Source organism: Dromiciops gliroides, chromosome 4 (genome assembly GCF_019393635.1).
Source record: "Dromiciops gliroides isolate mDroGli1 chromosome 4, mDroGli1.pri, whole genome shotgun sequence".
Lineage (NCBI taxonomy): Eukaryota > Metazoa > Chordata > Mammalia > Microbiotheria > Microbiotheriidae > Dromiciops > Dromiciops gliroides.
Genome location: NC_057864.1, coordinates 339,746,133 through 339,772,111, shown reverse-complemented (window position 1 = coordinate 339,772,111; position 25,979 = coordinate 339,746,133). Strand labels below are relative to the sequence as shown.

At 39.8% G+C, this 25,979-nt stretch overlaps 2 protein-coding genes across 2 annotated transcripts in view; one reads left to right on the top strand and one right to left on the bottom strand.

Moving 5' to 3' along the window:
* The first annotated feature begins 1,142 nt into the window (after window positions 1–1,142).
* On the top strand, window positions 1,143–17,131 carry CD164 (CD164 molecule). Its single transcript, XM_044000860.1, has 6 exons — window positions 1,143–1,674; window positions 6,214–6,291; window positions 7,783–7,857; window positions 8,437–8,475; window positions 13,430–13,486; window positions 15,318–17,131. The coding sequence occupies exons 1-6, from the start codon at window positions 1,428–1,430 to the stop codon at window positions 15,479–15,481; spliced, it is 660 nt and encodes a 219-aa protein (XP_043856795.1). The 5' UTR covers window positions 1,143–1,427; the 3' UTR covers window positions 15,482–17,131.
* Window positions 17,132–19,517: 2,386 nt separating this feature from the next.
* Window positions 19,518–25,979, bottom strand: part of LOC122753467 — a 204,839-nt gene continuing 198,377 nt past the window's right edge. Inside the window, exons 46-47 of the mRNA XM_044000859.1 lie at window positions 21,117–21,241; window positions 19,518–19,657 (exon numbers count right to left, since the gene is read on the bottom strand). Of these exons, the coding sequence (XP_043856794.1) occupies window positions 19,532–19,657; window positions 21,117–21,241 (251 nt within the window). The 3' untranslated portion in view covers window positions 19,518–19,531. The remainder of the gene's footprint in view (window positions 19,658–21,116; window positions 21,242–25,979) is intronic.

The following is a 25,979-nucleotide window of genomic DNA, read 5'->3' as shown; positions in this document are numbered from 1 at the left end:
GAAATGGTAGGAGCTATGATTCTTGAATATCCGTGGAAATGAATCAGATGGCAGCTAAAACTGTCAGCAACAAGGAAACGGTGAATTTAAAACAACCAAGGCAATACTTGGCCATTTTGGTTTTTAAAATCCCTGCTCTGCCACTAACTCAGGGTGCAAGTTGGGAAGACAAGTTCCTTTAACTTTACAGATGTAGAACTGGGAGGAACTTGAGAGGTCCTAAGGTCCAAACCTTCTCACATTTCACACTTGAGGAAATTGAAATTTAAAGAGGGTAGGGTCACTTGCCAAGGTCATACTGGTAAGGACTGAACGGCTCCTCTCTCACTTTTCCACTGTGTCGCGTCTCCCTTTCCAGATCTAAGATAGCAAGACTTGGAAGGGAGTGGGAGCACTGCTCTGGTGGAGGGAGGTGTGATTAGGGTTAGGTCAAGACAAATCTAGAAGCATTTAAGAAAAGCAGCTGGATTTGGAGACAGGAGAGGCCTGAATTCAAATCTAGTCTCGCATTACTACGTCAGCCCAAACAAAACCAAAAATAACGTTTTTTTTAAATTAAGCGCTTATTATGTGCTTATCACGAGCTGGGGACGCAAACGGTGCCCCCCTTAAGGAGCCCGTCTCCCGGGGTGTTTCGAGATTCTAAGACATCCTGTGAGTCGGAGTGGGGTGGGGCGAGGGCGTGCAGAGGCAGCCAAGCCTGAAGCCCGGGGCCGCGGCTGGTCGGCCCGCTGGGGCGCGGTGTGAAGGAGGCCGAGCACCCGCTTTCTATTTTGGGCTCAGCCTGACTCATACGGTCGGACCAGCTGGCCGGCAGCAAACCCTTCCCCCCCAGCTGCGTGACTCAGGTTTCCCGCCCTGGGCAGGGCACTCAGGAAAAAGGAGAGGGCCCGGGACATGCTAGCTCGGCTCAGTTCTCTCGGAATTGCGGGGGGCTGGGGGTGGGTGGACAGTTACTCAGTATAAACTCCATGACCGCCCCACGCGGGACAAAGTTGTTTCAACTTCAAAAGGGGCGGGGTCTCGAGCGGCAGAGGGCGGGTCCGGGCAAGGAGGCAGGCGCCCCAGAGGTCACGTGGGCTGTTGGGATACGGGTCCAGGTGGGCCGCGCTTCCCCTATTCCGGGAGGAGGTGTGGCCACCACGGGGCGGACGGAGAGAGAGAGGACACTCGGCAGACCGAACTCCCAGCTAGGTCGCTCCCCTGCCAGCTACCTCCACCGCGCGCCCTGCCCCAGCTTTCTCTCCCTGGCTCCGCCCCGCCAGGTCCTGGTTGGTCGCCCCGCCCCCTCGTGCCGAGCCCCCCCCTCGCCGTGGCCCCTCACGTGACCCCTGGGTGAGCCAGCGGGAAGTGGAGTCTCCGAGGCGGCGCCGTAGGGGGACGGAGTTTCTTCCGCAGCGGCAGTCCATTGCCTGAGCATCAGCGCCATGAACGGGATGCGGGGGCCCTCCGGGCCGCTCTTCTGGGCCGCCGCCGCCTGCCTGGCCGCGCTGTGCGTGCTCAGCGCTGCCCAAACCACAATGCCTACGGCCAACTTAAACGATTCCTCGTCGGCGCCGCCCACGCCGAAGCCCACTACCGCACAACCCACGGAGAAGCCCTCTCCTGAGCCCACGAAGAAGCCCACTTCCGAACCCACGACAGAGTCCGCCCCGACCCAGGCTCCAGCACCAGGTGGGGGCGGGGCGGCGGTTTCTCCTCGGGCGCTGGGTCGCGTGCGCGTGTGTGGCCGGCGGGGCGGGGGAGGTGGTTAACTCTTCCGGCAACATGGCGGATCATCCCGGGGAGTGAAAGTCCGGCCAGCTCGATTTCTGGGACCAGGACGGGACGAGCTTGTGAAACATGTGTACACACACACACACACATACACATATATATATGTGTGTGTGTGTACATATATATGTGTGTACATATGTATATATGTATATCCGATGCCCGGGAAGATTGGGCCCCGTGACCCGTTCCTCTTCTCCCTCTCCTCCTCTCCCCCAATTAACTTTATCCAGATGGAGGTAGAAGCCCTGACCTCTCTGTGCAGAGGCCCAGAGAGAGCCGACGTGGCTCCCCCCCAGGCCGGCGGGACAGCGCGTATGTGTCCTTGCTTGGTTGCCCGACTTCCTTTCCCCCACGGACTCCACACCCCACCCCCCTCCGGGGGATCCCAGGTGGAGTCGCCTACAGCCCCATGAAAGTCGGGGGTGAAACGCGACTCCCTCCACCTGTAGATGCGGACAGCCAAGACTTAGGAGACTCAGCTCCCGGGAAGTGCTACTATAACTAGGACTAAATACGCCTACTTCGCCTGGAGGGGCTTTGACCTCTGGGGTTTGCCGAGATGTGGAAACAGACCAAGCTGATTCCCCCAGCATTTGTTTTGGTTCCTGGGGTAGATGAGACAGCCCCGTGTGAGGTTTTTGGAGCCATCTGAAGGTTGGGATAGGGGGAAAAGTCATTTTTAAGGTTGTCATCTTTGGCTTTCTGGCCTAGCGCTGAGTAGGCGCTGAATAGATGCTTATTAACCGATCAGGAGAAAAGGGCACGAAAATGTTGGCTAAAGGTTAACCAAGTTCTTGCTCCAGAATACACCTTACGATGTGTGAGTGTATGCGGGCCTGCCTCCAAACTGCCCATAGGTTTACACCGTGTTCTCCAGGTGCAGGAAATGGACCTGTTAAACACCCTTAAAATCAGAAAACTAGAATAGAAAAGTTTAACCTCCTTTCCAGGAAGGCACTGTTAATGGGCATTGTATCCTTTGTTAAATTGTCAGTGCTAAATTGTTGAAAAACTTTTTTCTGGAAAAGTTTAGAAGCGCCAAGTTCATTACCTTTAAAGATGTGACTCGATACATGTAACTTGAAGGTACAGAAATTGAGTTCAGTTTCTGTTTGTAGAAACTATTACATGGATAAGTTTCAGTCTGGGGAACTAAGGCCTGCATATTCTGAATAAATGGTGTTGAATCCAGGACCATAACTGTTCTTTTTCCCCCTATCTCTTTCAGTTCTTTACAGAAATATGTGCTAAAGCATGGAGCCACATAAAAGTAGTTAGTTAATCACAGAATAGCAGAGTCGTTTTAGGTGACTGAAAGATGAATCACTTGCTCAGTCACAAAACTATTAAGTAGCAGTTTTGGAATGTGAAGTCTTGTGACTCCAAATCTATTGCTTTCCCCCCAATACTATGCTACCATAGAATGTTAACTGGAGAAGTAATGTGTAGTGGAAGAGTTCTCAATTTGCTGTCTGGTGAACTAATTCCCAGGCTGAATTAAGAACCTTGATTTGATTTTACTCAAAATTCTTTAGTACATTTGTATTGTTAATAATTTTCCTTAAATTTAAAGTCTGAATGACTTTCAGAATAAAACTAGGAAAAATATAGGTAATGATATTAATGAAAGCTCTGGGAATTGAAATATTAATTTTCATTTGGAAATTTTAAAGAATAATACTGGGGGGGCAGCTAGGTGGGGCAGTGGATAGAGCACCGGCCCTGGAGTCTGGAGGACCTGAGTTCAAATCCAGCCTCAGACACTTGACACTTACTAGCTGTGTGACCCTGGGCAAGTCACTTAACCCCAATTGCGTCACCAAAAATAAAGAAAGAAAGAAAGAATACTACTGGGGAAAGTGATATGTTATAATTGAAAGGACACTGGATTTGGTATCAAATGACATTTCAGAAATTTCAGTAAAAATTCTGTTACAAGCATGAGAACTGGAGTGCACAGTACTCATATCTACATTAATTATGAAATAAATAGATCAAAATGAGTTGTCCCATTGTGATAGTTGTTGAAACATCTAGGCAAGAAAGTGAAGTACCTGAAATTATTCTTGACTCCTTTCTCCCATAAGATGCCCTGTGCTTGTTAGGTAGATTTCTGTTTAAAATAAATTGTGGAAGTAGATAGAGCACCAAGCCTAGAATCAAGACCTGAGTTCAAATTTGTCCTCAGACACTTTCTAGCTATGTGACTGTGGGCAAGTGACTTAACCCCATCTGCCTCCATTTCATCTGTAAAATGAGCTAGAGAAGGAAAAGGCAAAACACTTCAGTATCTTTGCCAAGAAAACCCCAAATGGGTTCAGGAAGAGTTGGGCATGACTGAAAAATGACTCAACAACCTGAATTGAATGTCACTTTCTTCCTAGGACCTTAGACACTTCAGGTTTCTGGGCCTTATTTTCTTTATCTGTAAAATAACAGTAGGACTAAGTAATAACTAAGATATGCTCTAAATCTGTAATCTTATTAACCTCCTGGAAGGGAGGAATGTCTATTATAGGAACCCCCTTGTGCCTTATAGCCTGGTATTCACTAAACATCAATGTTTATCAGTGTTTTATCTTTTCAACCGTTATTTTGAGATGTTACTGGATAGGTGGTAATATTTATTTATCTATCTATTTATTTATTTATTTAAAGGCAGAATTTCATAATAGGTGGACAACTAACCTTGGAGTCAAGGAATTCCCAAGTTCTAATCTTGCTTCTGACAAATACTAGTTATATGACTATTTGTAAGCTACAATCTCTCAGTGCCTTAGGCTGTCCTCAAAGTATTAAACTCTCATCTCCAAAAACTGTAGGAGTGGTGGAACAGATTAAACTACTTGGTTTTTTTAAACAACAAAAAGTAAAATAAAAATACAATAAAAGATAGATAATGTTAATTTTTAGTTTTCTAAGTCAATACATCACCCATAGGGATCCATTTCTATTTGAGTTTGACAGCACTGTTTTAAGTTACATATGAATTACTCCTCTGGTCTGGTGCAAGGCAGTTCCATACACAGCTGAAGGCACAGGTCTTGGTCAAAGGTTAAAGAAAATTATAGTCATAGAACATATTTAAAGCTGGAGTGAGTCTCTGAGACCAGCAGGTCCCATTGTCTCATTTCACAGAACAGGAATGGAGGCTCAGAGAGAGAGGACTTTTCCCAGGGTCACAGAAATAATAAATAAATGTCTAAGGGAAATTTGAACCCTGGTCTTCCTGACTCCTAAGTCTAGTACTAATTATGCTACCATAACACCATTATTTGCCCAAGATTGCATTTTCAGGAATACCTTGATTCCAGATGTGGCTGGAAGCATTTAGCTCTAATCAATTTTTTTTCATTTGCTTTCGCCATATGATTAAACCGTTCATTTGACTTTGACAAACTACTTAGTGACCAAAGGGCCCCTTTGTAGGCTTATCTGGTTTCTAATCACAAAGGCCTCCAAAACAGGTGAGTCATTAATAAGGAGTGAGTTAAAAGTCTTATGCTTGCTCACCCAAAGTCATTTTCAGGATGGTTATTTAGCTCACTCCATGGAAACCTGAGTTACTATTAAAAATTATTGTCCTGACCATTAGGCTTCCATGGCAGTAGTTTCCAAACTTTTGAAGTTTTAAAATAATGTATATTCATGCCTTAACTCTGGCAGAGCTATGAAACATCAAGTGCCATTGAACCAAATTAAAATGTAATTTGGAAATATTTAACAAAATCAAACAGATGATGTTTTTATATTTATGGCTTTCTAAGTATGCACAGGGACAGGTGGACAGGTACTGATAGGTATGGGTTAGTGAGCCTGGTTTCTATTTGGCTTTCTTCTGTTTATAGGATAAAACAGAAAGCAAATACCATGAGCTTGGTTTTCTTTCATGAAATGCCTAGAGATTCCTCATGATAACCCTGAGATTTTATGAATTCATTTGAAAACTCTTCCTTTGGGGGAAAAAAGATAACTATATTGAGCGTATTCTAAAATAATACTCTGCTTTTCTATAAAAGGATCTTATATTTTTAGAGATGACTTGACCAAATCAGTTTGGCTTTTGTTTAAAGTAATAAGAATAGGGGCAGCTAGGTGGCGCAGTGGATAAAGCACTGGCCTTGGATTCAGGAGGACCTGAGTTCAGATCCGACCTCAGACACTTGACACTGGTTGTGTGACCCTGGGCAAGTCACTTGGCCCTCATTGCCCCACAAAACAAAAAAAAACAAAAACAAAAGTAATAAGAATAAACTACATAAACTCATTACTTATCCTTTGATTCCCATTCCAGGTAGATCCTTGCCTACTACACAGTTTTTAGCACCAAGGAAAATGACTACTTTTGCTTGTCAAATGTTGTTTTGGAAAGATAAACAGAACTGAATATACATTAAGAATACAACTCAAGTTGTTGATTTAAACATTTTATTTCAGAAAGCTGTGAAGTACACACTAATTGCAGTTCCTGTGTTGAGAGCAAAAATGGCTCATGCTTCTGGACAGTTTGTAATGGTAAGAATTTTAACTTGTGTTAAATAAACAATATTATCTAACATATACTGAATATATATGCCACTGAAAGAATATTAATGACAATAAAAAATGAAGTAAGTATTGTAAAGAGAGCATTCTAGAGGGTGTTGTTGAACGTTTTTTTGGGGGGGTGGTTTTCCTTTTTTTCTGTCTGGACTCTACTTGTAAAGCCCCTGAAGATTTCAAAAGAAACCAATTGTATTGAAATTCAATTATCAACATTTTAAAAGAGCTGCAAATTCTAGGGATTAAGACCCTCTTGCTCTAGTGTTCTATTCATTTGGAAACTTTGAGGTTTGAAGGATTAATTTTAACTTTCCTTGTTTCTCTTTCCTGGATTATTCCCTTTAGTTAGCCCATAGGCTTGTAAAGTTACAGAAATTTGGGCAGAATAAGGAAAACCTTCAACTTTCAGGTTATAAAATACTAAATTGGGCCCCAGAGGGAAGTTGTGGACTCTTTGTACATAGAACATTAGAACTGAAAGGGGCCTTAAAGGTAAGGAAAGGTAAGTTATTGATGAGAAAGCAGAGGTCCAGAGAGGTGTGAAGTGTTTCTGCTATAGATAAATAGCTAGACTATCTAAGGAAGATTAGCATGTCTGTAGATTGAGAGTTGGTAGTATCATTTCTATAGGCCCCTTTCCCTTCAGGGGATAAGATTAGGAAAGTAGGATCAGTCAGGTTTTTTTTCTTACATGCTTTGGATTATAAATTTGAGTTTTAACCCAAAAGACATGTAAGGGAAAAAACAATAATTAAATGAAGATTCTCTTAATTTTTATTAGCCTCTAAAAGTTAAAAGAAAACTGCTATATTAGTACTGTGTATTAACTAACTAAATGAAATGTAATATTCTCTAATTATGACACTTAGTATATATACTAAGTATATACTATACTATAGTATATACTTTTTTTTTTTTAGTGAGGCAATCGGGGTTAAGTGACTTGCCCAAGGTCACATAGCTAGTAAGTGTTAAGTGTCTGAGGCCGGATTTGAACTCAGGTACTCCTGACTCCAGGGCTGGTGCTCCATCCACTGCGCCACCTAGCTGCCCCAGTATATACTATTTTTAAGAGAAGTGCAACAGGTTTTTTAAGATGATCAGATGTGGCATAAAGTAGAGATGGGGATGGTAATTTTTGATGACTAAATGACTATCTAAATGATATAGCCTTTATGAAGATAGGGTTGGAGGTGATATGACTGCTTCTTGGGCTAGAAATTTATCTGCTATTCCTCCAGTACAACATGAAAGGATTATAGTGGTGGGGGCTACTGTGCTGATATATGGGTTTTAGTGTTTCTGATGCTCAGTTTTTAGGAGTTACTGGTTTCTTTTCTCTTTGTCTTGGCCCGTATTGATATCATTTCACCAGACATTTGTTCTATGCATTCATTCTGGTGTATATAACAACATTGAGGCTGCTTGGTTTCAGAGTATTTATTTCAACTTTTACTTTTTTAGTAGGTGGTGGCTACTGTTCAGAAAATGCAACAACTCCAAATTGTACTGTTATTAACAACTCAAGTAACTGTTTAGGTAAGTAACTGATAGCAACGAAATCTGGTTTTAGTTCATTGCTTTTGAGAAACCACAGCTGGGGACAGGTGGTTGGGGTTGAGGCCTTTACCTCAAATGAAGACAAAGTGTTTCAAAACCAAACTGATTATTCTGATGTCATGTAAATTGGGATTAAATCCTTTGTCTAAATTATGACTTTAACTTTTGTTATGTTACCCTTGGGCAAGTCATTTGACTTCAGTCTCAGTTTACCCATCTGTAAGATATGGAGTATTATGCTACTCAAGAGACATTGAGGAGTATAGGGTTACCTTTGGAAACAAGAAACCTGGATTCAAATCCTACTTCTGACATATACTAGCTGTATAAGCAGGAGCAATTCACTTAAAGTTTTCAGTGTCTTATACAATTCTAAAAAGAGTGTAAGTTGCATATGAATTGCTAATCTGTGTTGATGGAGGGAATTTTGACATCAAGAGTACCACCACTTTAGTGAATTCTTAAGTCCGGACCAAGAAAATATATTAGTTTGGATCTTAATATTTTGAATAGCTTTTATATAATTTTGTTGATGTATGTTTCTGCTTTTGTTTTCAGTGGAACCTACTGCTGGTCCATCTCCAACTAATTCTACAGGTAATTTAAGTATGGTATTTCAAGGTTTTGTTTTTATTACTATTTTCTTAGGGTAACTTTCTGACATTTGAATATCTTAAAAGTTCTAGATTTAATTAAAATAGTATAAAGAAAAGATTGCTCAGTCATACCTTAATACTTGCAAGTATCTATGATTTCACTGGTATGTATTATCCCTTCTCCAATGACAATTGCAACCCCTTAGACATGAATTACTATGGCCCACAATATTTTATTTTATTTCTTCTTGTTGTGTTTTTGGTTTTGGGTTTTTTTGCAGGGCATTGAGGGTTAAGTGACTTGCCCAGCATCACACAGCTTAGTAAGTGTCAAGTGTTTGAGGCCGTATTTGAACTTGGATCCTCCTGAATCCAGGGCTGGTGCTTTATCCACTGTGCCACCTAGCTGCCCCTCCCACAGTATTTTATTAACTGGTCATGAGCTGCAGTGAATTTAGCTAGGCTCCTCTAGTCTTTTCAGTAGGTATAGGAATTGTTACACATTGTGCTCTGCTGGTATAGCCTTTAAGAAATCCATTAGCATCTACACACAACAATGAAGCATCTTAGATTTGAGTGGAAGTAATAATTTATGTTGGGCACAAAATAATATGCTACTTGGGAAGTAGGGACTATCCTTTTTTAATCTTTGTATATCTTCTGTAGAAGAGTTCATTGTTATATAGTAGGCATTTAATAAGTGTTGGGTTTTTTAAAAATATCAATGAATATCATATGTGGTACTTGCAACTTTTACTGTATAATATTCTAGCTAAGTTTGGAGTGGCTCGTCTCTACTTAGCCACAGGGTGATAAATTGCTTAGTCACAGAATCTGTTGATGACATTTTGTGAAATCATAGAGGGTCTTTACAGTAGTGAGGGAGTAACCACATAGGTAAGATCTTTGGTTTTTGAAGTATTGAAGTATCTGTATAGACACTTTTTTTTATTTTTAAAAATTTAGTCATTTTCTTTTTTTTTTTTTAAAGTGAGGCAATTGGGGTTAAGTGACTTGCCCAGGGTCACACAGCTAGTGTTAAGTGTCTGAGGCTGGATTTGAACTCAGGTACTCCTGACTCCAGGGCCGGTGCTCTATCCACTGCACCACCTAGCCGCCCCAGTCATTTTCTTTTAATATTAGTTTAGTAACTAAAATGTAGAGACAATTTCAATTTGACTATATGGCTGAGAAGGGAACCCTTCTACCAAGCAACAGTCTATTTTATGGCTGTGCTATCTACTACTTTTCCCTACCATAGACTCTTCATGGAACATTTGAGCCAGTTATATTAAGAAGGAATTTACTGTATTAGATAGAGGATATCTCTTTTCTACTGTAGTTAATTTGGGGGAAAGTATAGTTAGGAAACATGTGCTATTCAGTATATGATAAAAACATTGAGGTGGTCTCCTGTGGCCCTGAGCCCTGCCACTGATGTAAGTCAAATTTTTCTTAACTTTTAATAGAAAAATGTGAGAAATTAAGGGAGAGGAATAAAGAAGCAAAGTAAAAGAGAGAATGGAGAGAAAGGGTCATGTTTCAGAATGATTTAAGAAATTCATTATTTTTGTAAATGAACAAAAGCTGGAGTCATTCCTTCTGTGCTATACTTGAGTACTGGAAACAGGTGGAGTAATTAGTATTTAGTGATGCTCTTCTTCCAAATATTATCAACCAAAAGTGAAATTAATTGTAGTAGGTGTGGATTAAATTATTTAATAGTACCCTATTGATTTTTTTATTTTTAAAAGTAATATCTATAATTACTTTTGTCATTAAATATGTCACAAATTTGTAAATTGTACCATTTATATTCATTAAGAAAACACATCTTAATAAGCAGCAAAAAACTAAATATATGAAGGTTTAGTTCCAAATATTCTTCTTTTAGTGGGTGAACTTTAGAGCAGATCTAGCAGAAAGCAGGTTTTAATTAATAAATGTTTATTGAGTTGAATAAAACTGTTGTTTGTGATCTCATCCAAATAAAATAATCATGGCCTGCTAAAATCCTAAGCAATGTGAAAAGGACAAACTACTTACTGCAGTTCCAAGTTTGCACATAACTCTGGGTCTATCACTTAAACTATTTTCATAAAAGTATCAAGTTCCACTGTTAGAATTCTGTACTTGGAAAGGGAGGAGGAGAGATGAGGCAAAACAAATACCCATGGAGGAAGGTAAACTTTTAGCAGAACACTGTATTTACTTAGCCTTTACAAATGCCCAAGATAATTTAACAGTAGAGTCATAGTGGCACTATTCACGAGTGCTACCTTGTATTGCTACTAGGGCTATTACATCTCCAGTTAGATTGTTGGGTCCTGAAGTCCAGAAGCTGTCTCCTTTTATCTTTGAAAGATAGCGTGGTCTTTTTGTGTATAGTAGGCACCCAACATATATTTCTTAACAATGATGTGGATTACGGTTATATTAATAGTCCTTCTGTCTAGCATCCTTTAACTTTGTTCTTTGTCTTCATGTAAACTCTAGTTCTTCCTCCCCTCACTTCTTTCCAGAGCCATCACCCCTGCACTGACTCCTTCCTTCCCTATATTGACCCCTTGATTTTTAACTCTACACTGTCCTCTCAAGTTCTTATCCATTCACATTGTTGCTGGCTCTTACCCTGCCAAACTTTGGTCTTGAGTTACTCTAGTCATCTGCCTTCGCTCCTGTTCATGTGCTGCTGGAGAAAATCATGAAAACATGCTGACTGAGTCCAATACAAATTTTTATTACATAATCTTAACTGGGCCCTCAGTGTGGTGAGACAGTCTTTTTTATATTTCCCTTATTATTGATTCACTGTCTCATTTACCATAGCTCTTTTCCCATACTTTTTTATCCCTAATACTTCCCATGGTTCTCTTACCCTCTCAACTGAGAATCTTGCCTCATAAGTTGTTAAAACCTCTCTTACTCATCTCATTCAGATGCCTTCTATTTGCTACTTCACCTTGGTCTCAAATGAAGAGTTGACCATTCTTGCTAAGGCAAATCCCCTTCTATAGGCACAAGTGATCCCAGTGCATGCCATCTTCTCCAACGTTGTTTCCTCTGTTATCTCTACATATATCTATCTATCTAGATAACTTGTTTGTCTGTGTCTGTTAGCTGCCTCCCTAATGCCTACAAACATGTCCATGTGTCTCTGATCTTCAGAAACCCCTCACTTGATCTGTCCATCCATGCTAGCTATTGTCCTCTGTCTCCCTAACCTTTTGTGACTAAACTTCTTGAAAGGCTATCTGGTTTAGCTGCTTCTACTTCTTTTCTCCCAAGCTCTTAACTCCCTGTAGTTTGGCTTCTGACCTCATTTGACTGAAACTATTCTCTCCAAAGTTACCAGTTGCCAAATCTAATGGCCTTTTCTACATTTCTCTTTCTTGACCTTTCTCTGCAGCTTTTGACAGTGTTAGTCACTCTCTTCTCCTTGATATATGCTTCTCCAATTTCTCTCTGGATTTTCATGATTGTGTTATCTCCTGATTCTCTTCCCTGTGTAGTCCTCAGAGTCCTTTGGTGGGTCTTTATCGATGTCATGCCTGCTGACCATGGGAGTCCCTTAAGGCTCTTGTCTTGGGCCCCTCTTCTCCCTCTAATACTGTTTCACTTGGTGATCTCATCACCTCAGTTGGATTCAACTATTCATTTCCGTTTAGAAGATTCTTGGTCTAATTTGTCTAATCCTAACCTCTCTCCAGACCTCCAGTCTTATATTGCCAATTGCCTTTTGACCATCTCAAACTGGATGTCTCATAGACATCTTAAATTCAATACATCCAAAACTGGGTTCATTATCTTTCTTCCCAAACCCTCCCCTCTTCTTTACTTCTCTCTTATGGTCAGTGGCACCACCATTCTCCTAGTCACCCAGGCTTGCAACTTAAGTGTTGCAACTCACTCCCCATATGCAATCAGGTACCAAAACCTGTTGATTTTACTTTCACACCATGTCTTGTAAATGTCTCCTTTCCTCAATAATGCCACAGTTCTGGTGCAGGCCCTCATCTCCTCATGCCTAGACTGTTGTAATAGCCTTCTGGTCGGTCATCCTCAAATCTCTCCCCATTCCAGTCCATCCTCAATTGAGCTGTGAAGTTGAAGTCAGTTTTGGCACTCCCTCTTTCCCATTCAGTAAAACTCCATTGGCTCCCTCTCCCTTTTTTGTCTTATAAAGCCCTTGGCAACCTGACCCTGTCCTATATTCTTATGCTTTATTTTCCTCTTCATCTACTCTGCAATCCAGTAGCACTGGCTTTCTTGCTTTTCTGGCACATGAAATTCCATCTCTTGACTGTTTTCACTGGCTGTTTCCCCCTCCTCATTTCGGTTTCCTGGCTTCCTTCAAGTCTAATCTGAAGGCTTACCATCTTCAAGAAGTCTTTCTCCATGCTCCTTAATGCCCCTTCCCCTATGAGATTATCTTCTATTTATCCTGGATAGATCTCTTTTGTATATGGTTGTTTGCATATCAGACCGTGAGCTCCTCAAGAGTAGGGGCTGTGTCTTTGGCCTTTCTTTGTATCCTTTAGCACAGTGCCTGGCACAGAGTAGCCATGCGATAAATGTTTGTTGCCTTGACTTTACCATCAAATGATAGTTGAACACCTGCTGCTAAACTCAAAGGGCATATATCCTCACCCTGGAGCCTTAATATTGTAGAATTCTAGGTGTTACATACAAGCTAACTATGAAAATACAAACAAAACAAATAGTGATAACAACTTAATGAAAGTAGATTTGATAGAGGAGGCTGGAAGTGCTATCTTTGGCTCTTTACAAAGAGGAGATATTAATATTGATCATTGTTGTCTGGCCAGAATTTAACAACTGAGCTCTCAGTACAAGAAATATTTTGCAGTTAATAGCATTTGTGCCAGAGCTTGGGTGGTTCTGTGACATTTGGGGGCAGTTAATTTTAAAGTTTTACCTTTTCTTTGATCCAGCTAAACCTTCACCTGCAACCTCAACCATCCCAGCTGTCACCACAGTTGTCACATCAGGTAAAGTAACTCATTGTTAAAATTGTAAGAATGAGAGAGGATGAATGACTTTTTTCCATATGTATCCTGGTATGGTTGTGAATTAAGAGTCATCTTCCATTCTTGAGGACTGGCTTTAGTGTAATAGGTCTTGCCACAGAGTTTTGTCTTGTTTTTTAATATCATCAGAATTGGCAGGCAGACAGTTCAAATAATGAATTATTATTAAATTGAATATTCATGATCCCCTGAATAGAATTTTGTAGTTAATGTCTAATTGTAGCAACTTAAAAGTTTCAATGAATATTTTTAATTTCAGCACTCATTCTGACCACTAAAAAAACTCAATCGTGAATACATTCTTTTCATTCTTACTGAGACGATAGACTTAGAGATAAATCAGACTGTGTACAACACATTAAGGCTGCTATAAGATAGCCTTTTGTTACTATGTAACATTGCCTCTGGGAAACTTTAAAATATTTGAGGGGCATCCCTGTACATCCCTAACTAGGTGAGGGCTTGATTACTACAGGACTCCAAATGAAAGCCCAGCTCTACATTTGGAAACATGTTAGTGAAGTGAGAGAGTGATAAAGCATTAGATTCTTGGGCTGGTCAATTTAAATGTTTTGTTTTGAAATTGAGAACTATGTTAATCAAATTTTTTGTGACCCCATAGTTTGTCTACTGGACATTACTTCTGTCTTGTCTAAAACCTGTTGAAAAGTTACTTTCCATCTTTACCAAAAGGACCTCAAGTATCGTGCCACCAATTTAAAATCTAGGTGGCATAGTAGAGCAATTAGTGTTTCTTCTCATATATAAATAAAGCAATCTTTGGTATAAGAGCAGCACTCGTTATAGTGGCTGGGGATGGGATCTCTTTTACATATGACCTTGATTTTCAGGTAAAAGTTCTAAATCTCTGAAAGGAACCTCAGATTACAAATTTTAAAACCTGTATGTAGCTTTCCATTACTGCTCTCTCTTGTCACCAAATTTTTTGGCAGACCAAGGGAGACAGTTCTTTTGGGTGATCAGAGGGAGGAAAACTTATAAACATCTTCATTTTACTATCACATGATATTAAATGTACCTAGAATTTGAGAGTATTTAAGTTAACATTAGCTACAGACTCTTCTCAAAATTATTATAACTAATGAAATAATTTAAAATGTATTTTAATTCACTTATCTGATAACCCAGTAAAATTTAGTATCATTGAGTGTAGATGTGATTATTTTCCCCTTAGTGTTTTTGCTAGTATTTCCTGTTCTTGAACTTTTCCAAGCCCTTGGAATAGCATTTGGTACCCAGTGCATGACATATAAGGGTTTGATAAATACTTGTTGAATGAATGAGTAAGAAGCAATTAACTAAGATTCAATGTAATTACATAAAAAATTAATGAAGCTGCCAGAAGGTCCTCATTTAATAACTTGAGAAATCTTATTCTCGTCTCCCATAAAATATGACACCTGAAAAATCTCTGGGTAGATTTAAAGAAGGTTGAATAATAGACTTTATTTTCTCACTTCAGTGATTTACTTGAGCTACCAGAAAGTTGACCTGATGTGAAATGCTTATGAAGAACTTGATAGGAGAAAGAATTTTCAGATGGATTTTAATTGTAGTATCATGCTAATGTAGATGGGATTCCTGCTGTTGGGAGGGAGGTTGAACTAGCTAACCTGACCTGCTAAGGTATCTATCAGTGCCAAAATTCTGTAATATATTTGGCTAAAAACACATTATAGTATGTTGTAGATAGAGGAAGTTGCATCAAAGACTCTAAATCTTGGTAACTTTCCATTAAAGATATTTATTTCTTTTCTGTCTTACCTAACAGGTGCACCAAACACTACTGTGCTTCCCACCTCTTCTCCAAGAAAATCTACTTTTGATGCAGCTAGTTTCATTGGAGGAATTGTTCTTGTGCTGAGTGTGCAGGCTGTAGTTTTCTTTCTCTATAAATTCTGCAAGTCCAAAGAACGAAACTACCATACTCTTTAAGACACAACATCATAACATGGACACATAGTTTATTTGTGTAGTTTATTGAAACCAAAATATTACCTTTTGAGATGTCCTACATGGAAGACAGTGTTTCAAAATCTTTAAATCTCCAAAGGATGCATATAGGATATTTTGGAGCATCTTCCTTGAAGAAAAAGCAGTTCAATCACTTGTACTCAACAGGAATACTTAAAATATTCTTCATGAATCCTTGTGGCTGGCTGGCTTATATTTTAAGTGGCTGCTGCTGCTGTGGGATTTTTGTTTTTTCCTCTTACCATGCCTATTGCAGTTTCGTTTTAGTTTTTTAATTTGGAGGACTCACTGTCCTGAGTTGACAGTTTCCTAACTGCCAGCAGTTTAAATTTAGTCATTTTAAAGCCTGAAAGCTGCATTATTCCCATTTTCACTCAGGATGTCAGTTCATAGACTAAATTGTGAGAAGAATGTGCCAAATGATCAGTTGGTGGATTTTTGACTATTGGTCCAAAAGTGGAGTCAATTTGTGGGAGAACAATACTCTTTAACTGTATATCCTTGAAGTGGAATTTAGTGCTTGACAAACCTGTATTTTTTTTTTCTACATTAGAAATAAGATGCCATACAGGAAGTTACATTCCAGATTTAATGCAAAGGGTACAAATCATAAATAATATATAGCAGGTTATTGTCCATTCTTGAAAAGCACCTTATCATTGGGAAAACAAAGAACAGTGCCTTAAAGACAAGACAAAAACAAGGTAGACTGTGACTTTAAATGTTTCTGTGAGCTGTCACTTTCTGAACAGTAGCAACATGCACTCAAATTTGGTAGAAACTCAGCCATATACTATTATGTTCTTTTAAAGTCTCAGCTACTTACATTTTGAAACTAAAGAATGTTATAGGAACTTGAAAACATTCATAAGTTAAATTCTTCAATCTTTTTGTGTGTATCTGCTAAAACATTTTTATGAGATTTTATTTTTAAAGGTACAGGATCATTTTAGGGAAAATATTAAGCATATCTTGCTTTACATTTATTTTCTAAAAATTGTTTGTATGTAGCTGCTGTACCTTTTAAGCATTCCAATTAAGCTTTCATAGAATTTTTAAATTTGCTTTATAGGGCAAGGAGGAAACAAGGACTGAAGTTTGAGAATCATTCACAAGTTCATTCCTTATTAAAAAGAGACAATCAGAGTTTTCAGATGGCAGATATGACTGGTGAAATTTCAGGAAATAACAGGTTTTTTTTTTAATTGGAGCAGATTCCTATAGGTCTTAGAATTGTTTGATGGTGATTCCCTTTAAGATTATTTTTTTTTAAATCCCTGTACCTATAAGGGAACACATGCTTTGGAATACATCAAATACTAATTTTTCCAGTCTCAGAACAAATTAGCATTTTTAATAAAGGTTTTCCTTCGTCTTTTTTCTCCATCGATACTCAATTGGATTTAGCCAATAAGAGGCTTAAAACAGATTTTATTATTATTTTTTTTAGTTCATTCTTATATTTGTCATTTAGACCTTGATGGCTTGTTTCTAGTACGACCTGCAGCAGCAGATGGCATTGCATTGATTTATTTTTTTGGTGGGGGTGGTTGAACACCTGAAAACCCTTGCTCCAATTAATTGAATTACATTAAAGGTTTCTAAAATGAAGTTTTACTGTTTTCTGTGTTACTTGCTGGTACAGATAAGTTTGTTTTACTTGCACATTTGTATACCTAACTTTATCAAGTGCCTTAATCATTTGAAATCTCTGGCTTCAAAGTTTTTTTTGAAGGGAAAGGTTAGGATGATTTACATGACTATTGTGGTTTTGTTGTCATGAGTGGAAACAATATTTTGGGAAAATCTGGGTTTGGGAGTCCGTGAGTGTCAGGATTTTATGTAAGTGCTATAAGACTTGATAAGAAAATGTGATATAATTCCATGTTTACACTGGAGAAGGGAGTAAAAACTAGCAGGAACCATGGGTACTTGTTATTTCTAAAACCTCTTAATGCTCTTGCCTAGAAATTTTGACTTTGCCACATAAGTTATCCACGCGAAATGTAGTAGCTTAATAAAACCAGCTTGGTTTGAAGGACTTGAACTCTTATTCTGGGTACTGCTTTGATTAGTAAGAAACCATGCAAAAATTAGTTTACAAAATAGCTCTTAGTATAGAGCTTTGCCTTTCTAAACCCATTTCCCTCCCTAACAGTTCAATATTCTTGAGTCATCAAGACTTTGTAATTTTTTTTAATTTATAAGATATGCAGTGACCTTTTCAAACTTTGGTTTTGTTCCTAAAGCCAACTCAGACAATTGTTTTCTTTCCCATCAGACCTTGTACTTTACAGTTGTTTGTTGCATAGGCAGATTGCTGTATTTTGAATTTCGATTTCATGTTTTTGGTGAAGACAATGATAAATCAATCTGTAATCACAACCAGACTGACTTAAAATAAATTTACATGTTGAATTAATTGGCTTTTATGATTTGATTGTGGAATTAAAGCCAGATAGAATGGAATGACCAGTTAAGTGCTAGATGTGGAGTCAGAAGGACCCGGGTTCAGATCTGGTTGTCTATACTTAACCTGTCTGAGCCTCAGGTAGCTTTTAAGTTATAGACAAAAAACCCACAGAGTTCAGGTGCCATTGAAATCACAGGTCCATCACATGGTAGTCAGTGCTTATGTGATTTTCATTTTTGACTTTTTGATGAGTTGTATACCTCAATTAAATCTATTTTTCACTAATACTAAAATCCTCATTAATTTTCTAAATAAGGGTGGTGAAACATTCTCCGGGAAACTATAGCTCTGTATTTAGAGGGTCACAAGATAAGGATTTCCAAGAATGATTTTGCTTTTTGGCAAACAAACATTAAATTGAATTTATCAGCTACTTTTATCGGGCCCATTTCAGGATAAGATTTGAAGTGAAATTGGGCTTTCATTTCTGAGAATTGTTGCTTTGGATATAAAAATAGTAGCACATAGTAGTCTTTGCTTGTATACTTCACCTATGAAATTTAATAGGTTTTCCCCCCCTTTTGGAGGAAACTAAACTATTACTTTGCATAAGCCAATTTTCTGTTTTTTTTTTTTAAAAAAAAACAACCTCAAAATGGTCCAACTTTAGTCAAAGAACTCTGAGAAAAAAGAAACTAGCATTGGTTAAGCATCCCCTATTTAAGAAAAGAGTCTATGTCCTGAATGCCTGAAATTTTGGATAAGGATTTGAGTTTCCTACTGAGCTTGGCTATGGCCAGTTTTCCTAACATTGTACAGATCTGCTATTACATCACTAAAGAAGTAAGATTCTCTAAAAACACTGCATTCAGAAGATGATTTTTGTAGATGAGATGGCTTCAGTATAGGTTTTTTGGGGGAGGAAGACATTTTTTGGAATGCCACGGCTAATCACAGGTTCCATTGGGAGGCTTGTACTGTACCAGTTTTTGGAAGTGACAGATGAGCCAAGGAGGCAGCACTAAATGAAGCAAATGTAATAAATGCTTTGTATCAAGTGCTTGTGATTGAAGATCAAGAGCTATACACTCACCGAGTAGGTATTTTCACCTTTCACTTAGACTCTGCTGCCTTTTTCATTTCTAGAAATTTGCAAAACTTCTAAATTGTTCTTTATGCCCTAATTAAAGTTCCCAGAACCCAGGGGACAAGTAGCAATTTTTGCAAGGTTCAAGTTAACAATCCCAGTAATCTTCATTCTGCGGTCATATGCTTATGTGTTCATAAACATTGTTCTGTAGAACACATTGCTGCTGTTTGTTAATGGCAGTCAATAGATTGGTTATACCTGTCTCCAGTGTTGGCAGGTTACTACCAGGGAAGAAGTAACTTCACCACATCTTAAATCTCGGTGCCAAATACTTTTTTGTTGTCTGGCTGTAGGCCAAAATATTTTTTAAAATTTGTTGTTTTATAACTGGTTGCAACAATACTGGACACAGTTGAAGGGTTTACTTTATTGATGTTTTATAGACATTCAATAACTTTGAAGCAGGAGAGTAGTTCCTCTTGGAAGAACCTGAAAAAAGTAGCTGTGACTACCATTGTGTAGGCCAGAGCAGGGATGTTGGTTGCTGAGCAGTAGGAATTTGAAAAGCTGCTGGCTGAAAGTTATCGGTCACATTGGGTAAGCAAGTCTCTCCTCTTCTGCATTTAGTGGGTACCTATAAATATTAACTAGGTATTAGTGTTTTTCTTCAGGAAAGTTCTTGGACCATTTTTAAGCCAGCATTATCATAAGCCTTGTGGTTTAGTTCCTTTGCTAAGAAGTCCAGGGTTCAGTTCCTCTCTGGGCCACTTAACTTGGCTTTGGTTCTTAGCTTCAATTCTGTCTCTAACCCCAGCTAGTAATATAAATGCATTCACACTGGTCATAAGGAGGATCAGGCAAAGAATGTAGATGAACTAATGTAAGAAAATAAACACAATTCCTGGAGAAACTAGTGCCATTGTACATTTTGAAGACAAGTAGCAATAGAAATATAAAGCTTATTATGTTTATGGAGTATCCACAAAATTTTACTCCTGCTGCTCCTCAGTGTGCATCTGAGACCTTAGTTGTGTGATGAAATCTGTTGCCTCAAAAAGCCCCACCCATATTGTACTCCCAAATTGAATATTTTAAGTTGTCACTTAGATTAGCAGAGGGAATACGTGATCTGTTCCACATTTTTAAAAGACCTCCCCATTTGAGTTAATGTTGCCTTAAAATGTTTTCACAAATTATTTGTACATTATAATAACCAGAAACTCACCAACCCAGATATAATTTGGTTATTTTCTTGCCTTTTGTACTTCCTGCCCCAAAGTAAAGTGTATTTGGTTAGGGCTTTTAAAAGGGAGAAAAAGCAGTTTAATTTGGCCAAACTTACTTAGGTGCCTACTATTTTCCTGGCTGCTCAGGATAGAGTACAAACAACAAAGTTTAGTCAGGTATCTATTAACTGTCAGGCACTGCCAAGCACTGAGAATACAAAGAAAGACAAAGGATAACCTCTCCTCTAAAGGAACTTGGTCTAATGAGGGAGATACTATGTAAACAAGCAAGATCTATCTAAGGATTTAGAGAGAATCTCAGATGGAGGGAACTAGTATGAAGGGGGATTCAGGAAAGGACTGGGACCTCATGGGAGTCAGGAGGCAGAGGTGAGGCAAGATTGTCTAGCCACGGGGAGGGGAGGAGGGGACAGCCAATGAAAATGCTCAGAGTTGCAAGATGGAGCGTTGTGTGCCAGGAACAAGGAGGTCCCTGTCAGTTGAGTGCAGAACACATGGAAAGGAGTGAAGTATAAGAAGATTTGAAGGGTAGGACAAGGCCAGGTTATGAAGAGTTTTAAAAGACAAACAGGATTTTCTTAAGGGGATGTAGGGAGATGAGGTCAGACCTGCACTTTAGGAAGATTAATTACTTAGGACCCTGGCCTTAAGCCTAGGGACACAGGTAATTTCATTATTGTATAAATTTTATTGTTAAATATATATTAACATTATACATTAAAATATATAAAAATTCTTATTAAAATATATGTTTGTAGTTAATGAGTTGAAAAACAAGTCATACCGCTAAGTTTTGTTCTTGTTTTTTTCATTATATCTCTCTCCATTGCCATGTTCATTACTTACAGTCCTTGGCCTTCGAATCCTTTTCATTTCACTGCTTTTAGGATCAGACTTTAAAGGCCATTGCTGGGAATATCTGCATGGAGTGGAGACAGAACTTCGAGTATATTTCGTCCATGATGATAAACCTGCAATGTTTAATGTAACACTGATTATAAACTGACCTCAGCTTCTTAAGATTTTCCAGTTTCATACAAAACACATTAAATCAACCAAGGGGGAAACCTTTCCCTTTCCCCCTCATCATTTTATAGGTTAACTATAGGTTTTGACTTGCCATGGGTTGGTTATCAGTCAAATCATTAGGATTTATTGATGCTGGGGATACAAAGTAAAAATTAAAACAATCTCTGATCTCAAGGTCATTGAGAAGGTCAATGTGCATAGATGCAGAATATATAGACAAGGTGGTTTTGAGAGGAAAGGAATTAGTGGCTATGGGGACCCAGAAAAGGCTTCATGTAGAAGGTGTTTGTACTGATTCTGGAAGGAGGTAAGAGATTCTAAGAGGTAGAGGTGAAGAGGGGGTGCATTCCATTCATGGAAATGGAATGTTATGTAAGAGGAGACCCATTTGTCTAGAGTGTTGGAGGGCCAAATGTATGGGGCCCACAGATCCCACTCCCCAGTGCAGCTTGAACCAGGTTAAAATGCAATTGGGAAGTACTTAACAAAATAAAAAATACACTAAAACAGGGCAGCTAGGTGGTGCAATGGATAAAGCACCAGCCCTGGATTCAGGAGGACCTGAGTTCAAATCCAGTCTCAAACACTTGACACTTACTAGCTGTGTGACCCCGGGCAAGTCATTTAACCCTCATTGTGTTCCCCCCCCCCCAACACACCCAACAACAACAACAGCAGCAAAAAACATAAACTAAAACATAGATAATGTTAATTTGTGGTTTTCTAAGTCAATAGGAAGCCCACAGAGATCTTTAGGTATGGTTTTAGTGACTGCTGTTTCTTCTTAAGTTTTGACACTACAGATGTAGAGATGTCCCAAAAAGCTTTAATAGCTTTTTGTTTTGTTTTTTGTTTTTTTTTTTTTGCAGGGCAGTGAGGATTCAGTGACTTGCCCAGGGTCACACAGCTAGTAAGTGTTAAGTGTCTGATTCCGGATTTGAACTCAGGTCTTCCTGAATCCAGGGCCAGTGCTTTATCCACTGCACCAACTAGCTGCCCCTAATAGCTTTTTGTTTGTTTGTTTTTTAGTGAGGCAATTGGGGTTAAGTGACTTGCCCAGGGTCACACAGCTAGTAAGTGTTAAGTGTCTGAGGCCGAATTTGAACTCAGTTACTCCTGACTCCAGGGCTGGTGCTCTATCCACTGCACCATCTAGCTGCCCCCCACCCCCAATAGCTTTTTTGTTTTTTTGGTTTTTTTTTTGCTGGGCAATGGGGGTTAAGTGACTTGCCCGGGGTCACACAGCTAGTAAGTGTCAAGTGTCTGAGGCCAGGTTTGAACTCAGGTACTCCTGAATCCAAGGCCAATGCTTTTATCCACTGCGCCACCTAGCTGCCCCCCCCAATAGCTTTTTAATAACATTATCTTTGTTAAAGCTTTAATATTTTAAATGTGTACTATGACTTTTGGCACAGAGGCTGCAAAGGTGTGTTGGGCTTTAAATAACAGAAGAGTTTAAATTTGATCCTAGAAGCAGTAGGAAGCCACTGGAGTGTATTGAAGGGGGGGGAGGGGGTGACATGGTCAGATCTGTATGTAAGGAATATCATTTTGCAAACTGTGAAGTATGGATTGAAGTGCTGAAAGTCCTGAGACAAAGAAACTAAAATAGGAGACTGTTGCAATAGCTCAGGTGAGAGATGAGGGTCTGAACTAAGGTGGTGGCTATGTGCTAGGGAAATGGGAACTAGGTATGAGATAGAGAGGTAAAAATTTGGCAGGCAACTAATTGGCTATGCAGGGTAAGGGGGAGTAGTGAGGTCTGGAGTACTGTTAACTGTGATTGTGAACCAGGACAACTAGAGCCACAGCAGTGCTCAAAAATAATAAAGTATGGAAAGGGTGGGGCAGTTGGGGGGAAGAGAATGAGTTTTGTTTCTTGAATTTAAGTAGATATCAAACGGGTTCATCCAGTTTGAAACAAGTCCAGTAGTCAGTTGGGCATGCAGGAGTGGGGATCAAGGGAGAGACAATGGAAATGTGGATCTGGAAGTTATCTGCAGAGAATTGATGATGAAACTCAGCCCAGTTACAAAACTGGGCACCTTATACCAGTGTTTTGCAAATAAAGTGAGAATAATAGCCCTTAATTTTCTTCCTTCCTTTGTAACAGTCAGGAACTCAGTAAGATACCAGCACATCCCATTTCAATTCTATTCCCTCCTGTCCCCCAACCCCTGAAAGCTTCCATGACTTCGAATGCCTCAGGGATCAAATATAAAATCCTCACCTTGTTATTTAAAGCCCCACAAAGTTTGGCTTTTCCTTGACTTCCCAGACTTATTTTATATTAATACCCTTGATCTTCAATGGGGGCAAACGTGTGCTAGCTGTTTCTCATGGAAGACATTACTTGTCCTACCATCGCTACCTCATTCCCTCCTCGCCTCCTCCTGGTAGAATCCTCAGCTTTCTTCAGTGCAGGGCTCTGGTATGGCCTGCCCCTCACAAGAAGCCTTCTTTGACCCCGCCCCACAATTATTAGCATTTTCTCCCTCTCAAAATTACTTTGTTTCTGCTTATTCACATCTTATATACCCTTTGTACAATGTATACCCCTTGAGGGCCAAGGTTATTTTGGTTTTGTCTTTGTATCCCCAATACCTAGTATATGACAGATTCTTAATAAGAATTGCTGAATTGAATCCACGTTGTATGTATTGGGCCAGCATATGGATCTGCTAGGAACCCATTGTCAACCACTTCGGTGACTTGTTCCGGAACAAATACTTGCGGTGCTTACTTTTCTCAGCTCCCTCTTTGATCACATCACTCTTCTGAATATGTAATGCTAAGAATGGAATCGTCCAAAGTGGTGACATCTATAGGGCAGCATCTTTGGCTGTTCACCACTTAGGTTGGGAGAGCGAGCCCTTCCCTCAAGAACCGACTTCATTTCGTGGTGGTAAGTCGGGCCACAGTCCTGAAGGGGAGTGATGCGCGGCCGTCCTAAAAACAAAGTCCTGCTTTGGGGCTCTAGAGTTGACTTCAGTAATTGGTATTTGGATCTCTACTACTCATTGGATGCCCACAGTTTTGTTGGGTAATAGAAACATATATAAGAAGCCCTTTCTTCTAAAAACTGGGAAATCCTCAAACCGTTGGGTGTTCGGAGTTTTAGCTGAAGTGTGGATAGGTGTGATTTCCACTTTTGGGAAAAAAAACCTGCTTTATCTCACAGCTTATACACCCAAGCCCTCAAGACCAGGGATTCCTGAGCTTTTTGTGTGTGTCATGCACTCCTATGGACCCCATGGGAGAATAGTGGGTTTTTTTGGTGAGGCAGTTGGGGTTAAGTGACTTGCCCAGGGTCACACAGCTAGTAAGTGTTAAGTGTCTGAGGCTGGATTTGAACTCAGGTCCTCCTAAATCCAGGGCCAGTGCTCTATCCACTGTGCCACCTAGCTGCCCCTGAGAATAGTTTTTAAAATGCACAAAATGAAATACATAGGAATAGAAAGGAAACCAATTTACATTAGAATAGTGTAAAAATATTTTAAGTAACTGGCCTAATTTGGGGGGACTAATCTATCTGAGTGACTAATCTGGGGGCTTTTGACTGACTGGCTGTCTGATTGCTATTAACTTAGTACGGGCTGTTTAAAAAGTTCCACCACACTGTTCCACCCCCAAAATTGATAAGCAAAAGATTAAGAAGCTTCTTAACTAAATACTCAAAGCAGAGTTTATTTATGAGCTACTATTTAAAATTAAGAATACAGGGAAATAAAATGCACATCCTGACTGTGTTCCCTCATGTCTCTTTCCATGTGCTGCGCCTGGGACTTTTTTAATACAATAAGGGCCGATGCTGCCTCTTGCCTTAGAGTATGTTCCACTTTCACTGCTCAGCTCCTTTCACTAACTCCAAGCCCCTTTCACTTTGTCATCCCCCTGTGTCTAACTTTCTTCTCCATCCGTACTGCCACCACTGAACCCCTGCGCTTCTCTCTCACCGACCTCTCCTTCTGTTCTCCTAGTGCTCCTAGGGCTCCAGTGTCCTTTTGTTCTCTTAATCTTCTGGCCTCTCCCAAGCTCCATACATCTGCCTCTTGCTCTAGTCCTTTAGCCTTCTCCTTCGTCCTTCTTCATTCCCTTAATCTCATCATCCCCCCTTCTCCATCCCTCTAATCTTGTCAGGCCCTCTTTTGCTGTCTAACTCCCAGGTGTGTGTATATATATATATATATATATATATATATATATATATATATATCTTCCTTCTCTCCACTCAAATCTCAGGGCTTTTTGCACCCCTCCCCCCCCCCACAGCAAGCTAATCCACCAGATGCCCTTGGTCTGCGGCTGGGGGGAGGGTATGCTCAAGCCTCCCCAAGTGTACCACACCCAGGGCTCCAGGGGCAGTTCCCCCTGCTGTGCGCCCAGGGACCTCGGCAGGGGCTATGCCAGAGCCTGGCCTGGATGAGCCCAGGATCTCTGGGGTAGATTCTCTCAGGGTGGAGGGAGCTGGGGATCCCTCCCCACAGCCGTCTGACCTCGCATCTCAGCCCACGGGGCTTTTTGGCTAAACTGAAGCAGAGGGGGAGGGGCACCAGCCCTTCACACAGAAAAGACCCTGAGGGCCTAAGGCTTTTTAATTTAAATTTCTACTTAAATTTCTAGCTACTTAAATTTCATAAACAAATCTCAGCTCATGATGCACTTTTTTCATGATAAGGC

Excerpts from the sequence above, each read along its gene's own strand:
- CD164 (XM_044000860.1), top strand. The coding sequence starts at position 1,428 with ATGAACGGGATGCGGGGGCCCTCCGGGCCGCTCTTCTGGGCCGCCGCC. Across the intron at positions 7,858-8,436 it reads CAACTCAAGTAACTGTTTAG|TGGAACCTACTGCTGGTCCA; the intron begins GTAAGTAACTGA and ends TTTTGTTTTCAG. Across the intron at positions 13,487-15,317 it reads CACCACAGTTGTCACATCAG|GTGCACCAAACACTACTGTG; the intron begins GTAAAGTAACTC and ends CTTACCTAACAG.